This window comes from Populus nigra, chromosome 11, assembly GCF_951802175.1.
Source record: "Populus nigra chromosome 11, ddPopNigr1.1, whole genome shotgun sequence".
Classification (NCBI taxonomy): domain Eukaryota; kingdom Viridiplantae; phylum Streptophyta; class Magnoliopsida; order Malpighiales; family Salicaceae; genus Populus; species Populus nigra.
In genome coordinates this window covers 13,093,491-13,102,092 of record NC_084862.1, presented here as the reverse complement: position 1 = coordinate 13,102,092, position 8,602 = coordinate 13,093,491, and the positions used below count along the sequence as shown (strand labels likewise).

General features: G+C 32.0%; 1 protein-coding gene across 1 annotated transcript; it reads left to right on the top strand.

Annotated features, from left to right (window-relative positions):
* The first annotated feature begins 2,178 nt into the window (after window positions 1-2,178).
* LOC133668579 (diphthine--ammonia ligase-like) lies at window positions 2,179-8,049 on the top strand. Its single transcript, XM_062088520.1, has 12 exons — window positions 2,179-2,430; window positions 2,562-2,633; window positions 2,967-3,046; window positions 3,137-3,362; window positions 3,451-3,483; window positions 3,567-3,649; window positions 3,753-3,825; window positions 4,397-4,742; window positions 4,879-5,210; window positions 5,748-6,085; window positions 7,026-7,383; window positions 7,685-8,049. Exons 1-12 carry the CDS (start codon window positions 2,353-2,355, stop codon window positions 7,898-7,900), a joined length of 2,235 nt encoding a protein of 744 aa, XP_061944504.1. The 5' UTR covers window positions 2,179-2,352; the 3' UTR covers window positions 7,901-8,049.
* Window positions 8,050-8,602: the final 553 nt, after the last annotated feature.

The following is an 8,602-nucleotide window of genomic DNA, read 5'->3' as shown; positions in this document are numbered from 1 at the left end:
AGAAGGTGAAATGTGCAGGATTCGAAATCTACCAGCTATACTCTTGGAGATGTAGATTTCTTTTTATCTACACTGCTTTTGACCTCAAGAAAGAGGTAGACATTATCGAATGGAAAAAATAGAAATTTGAAGTAAAAGTAATTTTCTTCTTTTTCTAATGGTGCTAATGAAATTTAAATTTCAAACCTGTTATGTCATCTATTTGTATAGTTTCTATTGCCTTGAGTTAAAGTAAATCATCAAAAGAAGTGTTTGATTAAGATTTACAAATTTTAAGTTGTCTTTTGCTGTTGTTCCGGAATAGAAAATACGAATCTCGTAGAGATAAAAATCTATTTAGTTAAAAAAAATATAAAAATAAATATTTTTTTGATTATTTTAGAGTGAATTTTATACTTTTAAAAAATAAAAAGTACATAAAAAAACAGGTATTTAGAGATTTTCTTTTATCTTTAAAATATCCATGGAAAAATCTTTTAAATTTTAAAATTATCTAATTAAAACATGTGAAGATAAAAATAATAATTATTATAATTTTAAACTTAAATCCAAGAGTTAAATCCAAGATCTAAGGCATTGGAAGAGTCAACTCAAGTTGATCTATTTAAAAAAAAAAAAGCTATCAAAACCATGTAGTTTTGATGGAAAAAATTTTCAAAAAAAGAAATCAACATGTTTTAATTAAGTCAATCATTTTCTTATTTTTTCTTAAAATTAAACTAGTTGAGGCTCTGGATTGAGTTGACCGACTAGGTTGTTTTAGGTTTAATAACTAGAGCTATTATACTATTATGAATTTCAACATTCAATATAAAATAAAGTAACAAATGATATCTAATTATTTTAAAAAAAATATATAAGTTTAAAAGTAATACATATTAAGAGTAAAATATATATTTTTATATTTTATTTTATATTATCTACCATCAATTCAATAAATACAATCATTAGATCTTGCATACAACTATCAAATACAATTTTGTTTTTATTTCTTATATTTTAAAATACCTAAACATAGTAAGGATAGTAAATGCTCATAAATTTGGATGGTAATATAATCATAACCATATCCAAATAATAATAATTAAATACCATAATATATCCACTTCACATCAAATTCGAATTATGAATAACAACATTCAAACCATAGGATTTTGAATATTCATTATCCATTTTTTATCTAATAAATAATCTTAAATCTTTTTATAATAAATAATTTTAATAATTTTTGTTAACCATATGCAGACAAAAATATTATTAATATACAAACATTTTACTAATAATAACCAAGTAAGTTTTAAAAAATAAAAAATATATTTTTAAAACATATCCATTCATATTATTGTTGTTCTAGGTAGCCATAAAGCTAACAAATATAACAAAAAACAATTGCTTCAACATCATGTTAAGAACAAATTAGAGTGCAAGAAATTATATGTAATGGTAAAATTATAATTACAATATATTGATTATTTTATAATTATAATTTTGCAATTAAATATACTTTATAAATATAATAATATATATGGCTTAGATTTTGGTTTGATTGCCACGAAAATCATAGCCTAATCATAACGACCAATATTTTTTCAGATTTTATCCAAATAATAATCAAAATTAATTTTTATCAAAATAATCTACCCATTCACGTCGAATTTGACAGATACCCATTAGATTATAATACCATTTTCCATCCCTAATGAGAGCGAAGCTTTTTTAGATGAAAAACTGTTTATTTTATTTTAAAAAACGAAAATAACCTTAAATATTTAAAAATTAATTAGCTTTAAACATATTTTTTATATACATATTAATATAATAATATTTAATTATATATTTAATAACTTTAAATATTTTAAAATTAACTAACCTCAATTATTTAATTTTTAAATGTTCAGGTTTTATTCAAACATTTTTGAGAAAAACCTTCTTCTATATTTTTCTTGAAATGAAAAGTGTATTTTCATCCATTTTTTGTATTTTCATATTTTTTTTAATTTTATTTTAATAAGAGATATATATATATATATATACCATCCATCCTCAATTTCCTATCTTTTTATTGTTTTTTAGTTTCATTCAAAGGAAACTTATTCCCTCAGGTGATATTAAATTATGAGATATTTGATGACATTTATGTATTTATATAATAATAATAATAATTGAAGGGAATATTTTCTCTCTTTTTTTCTACAGAAAAGGAAACGGGTTCTTAAGACAGAAGAAGAGCCGAACACCCCGAAAGAAAGAGAAGCGACTCCAACTGGTTAGAGTTTATTCACTAAGAACACTAGTCAAAGAAGGAAGACTGGCCACCAACCATCCTCTAAAGCCCTAGCAGTGAAAACGAAGATGAAGGTGGTGGCTCTAGTAAGCGGCGGCAAGGATAGTTGTTATGCTATGATGAAGTGCATCCAATATGGCCATGAGGTCTCTCTGTCTTTCTTTTGTTTGTTTCCTGAGAAATAAAACTACACTTTATCACCCACAAAACACAACCCTTTATTTATTTTTTTGTCTTTGTAATGCGTTTTCGTTTTTTGAATTGCTAATTTTGATAGATTGTTGCATTGGCAAATTTGATGCCTGCTGATGATTCAGTTGATGAGCTAGATAGCTTCATGTATCAAACTGTAAGTATATGTATTTTGATTTAGAATTTTTTTGTGTGTTTTACATAATAGTTTAAAGGTTTAAGGTTTTGGGTTTGATGATTTTTTAATGGAATTTTAAGGTTTAATTTGTAATGAGGCTGAAGCATTGTTGATGCCTTTTTTTTTGGGTTGTTGAAGATCTAAACTTTATGGAAAAAATGAAATCTTTTTGCACTTTAAAGTTTTTCTGGTTAACAATCTTTGTCTTTCAGTGAAAGGTTTCTTGTGTTTATTTGCTGATTTGCCTCCATTTTTTTTGCAAGTTGTGTTATTTATTCTCGTCTATGATTGAAATTCTTGAATTTTTTGCAGGTTGGGCACCAAATAATTGTCAGCTATGCAGAATGCATGGGATTGCCGTTATTCAGAAGGCGAATACAAGGATCCACAAGGCAAGCCCTTTTGATGACATTTATGGCATATTATGTTTTGGGGGTAAAAAGAGAGATGTGAAAATTATCTTACTGTCCTGTGGATTATAGGCATCAATCACTTAACTACAAGACAACCCCAGGTGATGAAGTGGAAGACATGTTCATGTTACTGAATGAAGTCAAAAGACAGATTCCCTCTATCACAGCTGTATCTTCCGGCGCTATTGCATCTGATTATCAGAGGTTACGAGTGGAAAGTGTTTGTTCAAGGTTAGGGCTTGTTTCTCTAGCATATTTGTGGAAACAAGATCAGTCGTTGCTCCTTCAAGAAATGGTAAATTGTATTTTCTCAATATGAGTTGTAGCCAATCAAGATCTGAATTGAGCTTCTTGTGGGATAATTTTGTTTCCTGTCCAACCAGATAACAAATGGGATTTTGGCTATCACTGTAAAGGTAAGAAGTGAGACATCTTTTCAAGGTTACATTGATGGACTGTGGACTAAAATATGAAGGGTAATTGTCTTCTAATGCCATAGGTAGCAGCAATTGGTTTAGAACCTTCAAAGCACTTGGGCAAAGAAATAGCATTCTTGAACACCCATCTGCATAAGTTGAAAGAGTATGTGTCTGTTTTTCTTTCTTCTTCTTCCTTTATTGTGTAATTTTTTTACATTGTTTAAGCACAACTGCATACTTTTCTCATTTTGACTTTCTTTTGGTAGGCTGTATGGGATAAATGTATGTGGTGAAGGAGGAGAATATGAAACATTGACACTTGACTGTCCACTTTTTGTAGTAAGTGTACCTTATATTTTTGAGTTGTAATCTTGATTCCTAATTTCATTCTCTCCATCCTTTTTGTCTTCATCATCTTGCCTGGTAATCTTATGGTATGTGATGAAGAAGATTGAGGTGTGGAGTCAGGGGTGGAACTAGAAAATTTTAAATGGGGTGCCATCATAAAAACTACAAGGTTGGAGAGCAAATATTGTATTTTTGGAGGGGCCAAATGCATAACTATAATGAAAATTTTGAAAATTGAAGGACCAAAAGTAAAATATTTTAAGACTTTGAGGGCGCCATGCTCCCCCCCAAAGCATACTACCGTAGTTCCATCCCTTTGCAGAGTGCTTCTGGTTATACTTTACTCATTGTTCATCCTTTCTCTCTGGAGATAAAAGTTTCTGGTTTATGATCTCTGTATCCGATGGGAAAAGTTATTCCTGATAGTACAATGTATCGTATTTTTATTACATTTTATCTTAAAGGTTAAGATAGCTTGTGTTTTAACTTTTAACAGTATTGTTCATTCATTTATTTTTTTTTTCTAAGTTCTATCATCCATATAACTGTTTCCAATTGTCAGAATGCCAGAATTGTGCTCGATGAATTTCAAACTGTACTACACTCTCCAGGCTCCATAGCTTCAGTTGGGGTCATTCATCCTTTGACATTTCATTTGGAAAATAAGGAGACAGCCATTTCATTAAGTAATAATGATAAAGCCAACTATTCCTCTCTGGGAAAAAATGGTTCTGTGTTTGAAGTTCAAGGAGACTGCCCACAAAGAAATGAGGCTACATGCCAGTCTAATGCTGAAAGGACTAATTTAGTTGAAGTTAGTGATGATAGAATTTACATCTCTAGAACGAAGAAGGATAATATATTTTCCATTTGTTGCTGGTTGCAAGATTCGTGCAAAAATTCAGCAGGTAAACATTAGAAGAATGATGCATTTGCCCTAATCATTCCCCAGAATTATATATCTTCACCTATGCCCAAAGCACCTTTCACTTTTCCTTTTTACTCTACAATTTTCAAGGTTCGTGTACTGGTTTTTATTGGCAGGTTCACAAGAAGATCTAGCAATTGTTCTGAAGCACATTGAATCACAGCTTACAGGATGTGGTTTTGGTTGGGAGCATGTCCTGTATATTCATCTTTATATTGCTGATATGAATGATTTTGCTACGGTAAATGAGACATATGTGAGATTCATTACCCAGGACAAGTGCCCTTTTGGTGTTCCATCACGCAGTACAATAGAACTGCCTATGTTGCAAGCGAGTTTGGGTAGAGCTTATGTTGAAGTTCTTGTGGCAAATGATAACAGCAAAAATGTGTTGCATGTGCAAAGTATTTCCTCATGGGCACCCAGTTGCATTGGGCCATATAGCCAGGTATTGTAAGTTACTTGTTTTGAATCAATTTATTAATTATCTGGTTCTGTTGGTGGTGTTATGCTTCCTGCTCATTGATTTGGTTTTTCTTTCCCAAATGGTGGTGAAAGAAGTTTGAATAATATATAGAAGGAAATTTTATCTTTTTTAAAAAACAGGATTCCAGTTTCTGTTAGTAAGATTTATTTAGTTACCAAGACTATGTTGGATGACCTCATGTCAAGCCAACAATTATACAAGACAGATATTGCCAGTTGCAGGGAATTGGATTTTATGATTACAGGACAGTATTGACACTAAGGTTTTGAGGTTGCTTGTGTTTGTTCTGCTCCAGGATCTTGAAAATTCCTGATTAGGAAATGATTGCACTGGTGATATTGCTCTGCTTAGTCTTGAACAAGATGGCTGTATTTGTCTATCATTTCCCTGGACATCTATGATTATATTTGAGTACCTTTGCGATTACCCTGCTTGAAATATTTGCATAATCACATGGAGATTTGAATGTTTTTATTTTATTTTACTGTTTGCTCTCAGGCAACTTTGCATAAGGAGATACTGCACATGGCTGGACAGTTGGGGCTTGACCCGGCCACTATGACTCTATGCAATGAAGGCCCCTCTGCTGAGCTGGAACAAGCACTAGAAAATAGTGAAGCAGTGGCAAATGTCTTTAACTGCTCAATATCTACCTCTGCTATTGTTTTTACCATTTACTGTTCTACAAATATTCCACTGCCTGAAAGACTTACGATTCAGGAGAAGCAGGACTCTTTTCTAAAGCAAATGAGACTGCTGCAACTAGAAAAAGGAAGCAAGTGCAAAATTCTTTATCCAATATTTCTATATGTTCTTGTGCCTGATCTGCCAAAAAGGTACTTCTTCTGTACATCTCAATGATATTCCTCTATGACCTTCCAAGCAGGAATCTCTATGACTCTATCCACCATCTCATAGTTATGTTATTTCATATCTTTGAATTTGGAAACCTGACCAAATATATTAGCCTTTAGGCACATGTTTCCCTTGTTTATATTTGTTTGCCAACTATGTTTACCAACTCAACATAAATTAAAAATAGTTTTAGAAAATATTACAATCATAAATAAAAGAACTTTTAGTAACGGATAATAGTAAATACAATAGTGTACCTAATTAGATTGGTGAAACAAACAATTATCAACTTGAATAATGTTATTTAAGAGAAATGTATAAATTTGTGAGACCACCTATTGGAATTGGTAAAAAAAAAAACAGTGATTAGGATCTGAGCTATCAACTCGAATTTAAGTAATTTGGTCGTTGAAACAGTCAGAGAAAAATAGAGCACTCTGAAGAGTTTAAATAAAAGAGCATATCATCTACTGCATGTATACTTTTTATAAACATAAATTAACATAACTTGTATAGGATTCAATTGTGTATTTGAGTAAGCAATGGTGCTTGTATGATAAGTTTGGATAAGGCTTTGCTAAATGTATTTGGATCTTGTATAAAAACAATTAAATAGAATGTTGTATATCCTGCCATTTATGTGTTAAATGGTATTTCCTGCATGCCACTAAGAATATTTTTATTGGATTTAAACATAGTTATATATAGAATATCTTAGCATCTTACAAAGTATTTGGAAGAATGTCATAGGTGACACTTGGAGCATTTACTCTAACACCAGTTATTGGACTCATGTCAGTACTATATCATGCAGATTTGACTTGTACATATAAATATGTAGATTAGATTATACATGCTGAAATTTACTTGGAAGTGCTTCTCTCTTGACATGCTTTTCATTGCCTCTCTGGTTACTTTTAGGGCATTTGTAGAAGTTAAGCCCATCCTTTTTGTACCAGAGGACACAGAAACAGCAGTTACAAGTGTTCAAAACCCAACCTCTTTTACAGTGGCTAATTGTTGGGGATTTCAGCATGCGCAGTGGCATGATTCTTGCATTCAAAGTTGTGTTGTTAGTGGGAAGATATGTGCAGTTATTTTATCTATCACAGAAGATCATGTTGCTAAGATCTGTTCTGAGTCCCTTGGTGTCAAAGAGAAAGATGTGGATTATCATAATTCTGTCTCAAAAGGGGATATGGAAAGAGTATCAAGATTTTGTGTTTATCTTCTTGATAAAGGGATTGTGGAAAATGGTTTTTCTTGGGAAGACACAATAGTGAGTTTCCTTGATCTCTTTTTAACTATAGTTGTTTTTTAAAATTCAGATCACTTCTGATATTTGGCCTATCCAATCATATGCTGCAAAACCTTGTTGATGTTGCAATGAAGTTGTACATTTTAAACTTTTTGAAGCTCCCTGGAATCATGACCAGGGAATGCTTGTGCATATACACGCGACTACTACACAGAAAACGCAAAATGCTTTCACACACGGACACCAGGGCTATTTTCATTTTCCTTTATGTTTTTCTTGTCCTTTTGCTTTAATAGCCTTACCCTGTCGTTTTCTTTTATAGAATTTAAGGATCTACTTCCCAACGAACAGCAGCATTCAACTGGAGACGTTGTCACTCTTATTCAAAAATGCAATGAACGAACTTGTTGAGATTGATCGGAGGGTTCAAATTGGGAAAGAACCCATATTTAACATCGTTCCAGTATTAGGTTCTGGGAGCTCTGCTGCATCAATGAATAATATAATCACATGTGAACTATTTGCTCGGAAATTTTGAATCCACCAATTATGTGGATTATTGACTTCTATTGATTAACTGGGATATAATCGCTCAAAGGCCATAAAAGCTCGTCTGAATTTTTTGTACCAAGATGTAATACAATCATTTTATTTTGTCAATGCAATTGATCTCTATCTTTTGATGCATATGTTAGTGGATTCACACTCATTTCTTTGCTGGATGGAAACATATTTGCTCCTGGATTTTACTCTCTGTTGCTTCCTCCCTGGCTTCCGAGTCTCTCTTGCGAGACATACTTGGATTAGGTGAAAATCCCAGAGATGCAGATGCAGACATTTCTTAGACTGTAGTCATAACACATGACATCTCAAATAACGGCCATTAAATTTTTGGGAATACAATTCAATGCAGCATGTAGTCATCATTTTTATAGAAGCAGCTCGCACCATGCAGTATTTTTCTGGTCTTTTCTTTTTCCTCTGCTCCCCATTTGAAAATGAGATTTGGAATGGAAGATGAGCATAAGAGTACAGGTTGAACGTTTTGGTCAGTGCTGTGAGTCTGGATGGTATGATTAGTTAGGTCCATGGAATAATTTCTTGCTTGCAGGAGCCGCCATTCGCACTTTCGACACTTGATGACGATGGATTAGTCAATCCTTCATGGAATTGTACAAGCATGACTGACAGAACACTCACAGCAAAGAGAATCATAGCTCTTAAGAGCTTTGAAACTTGA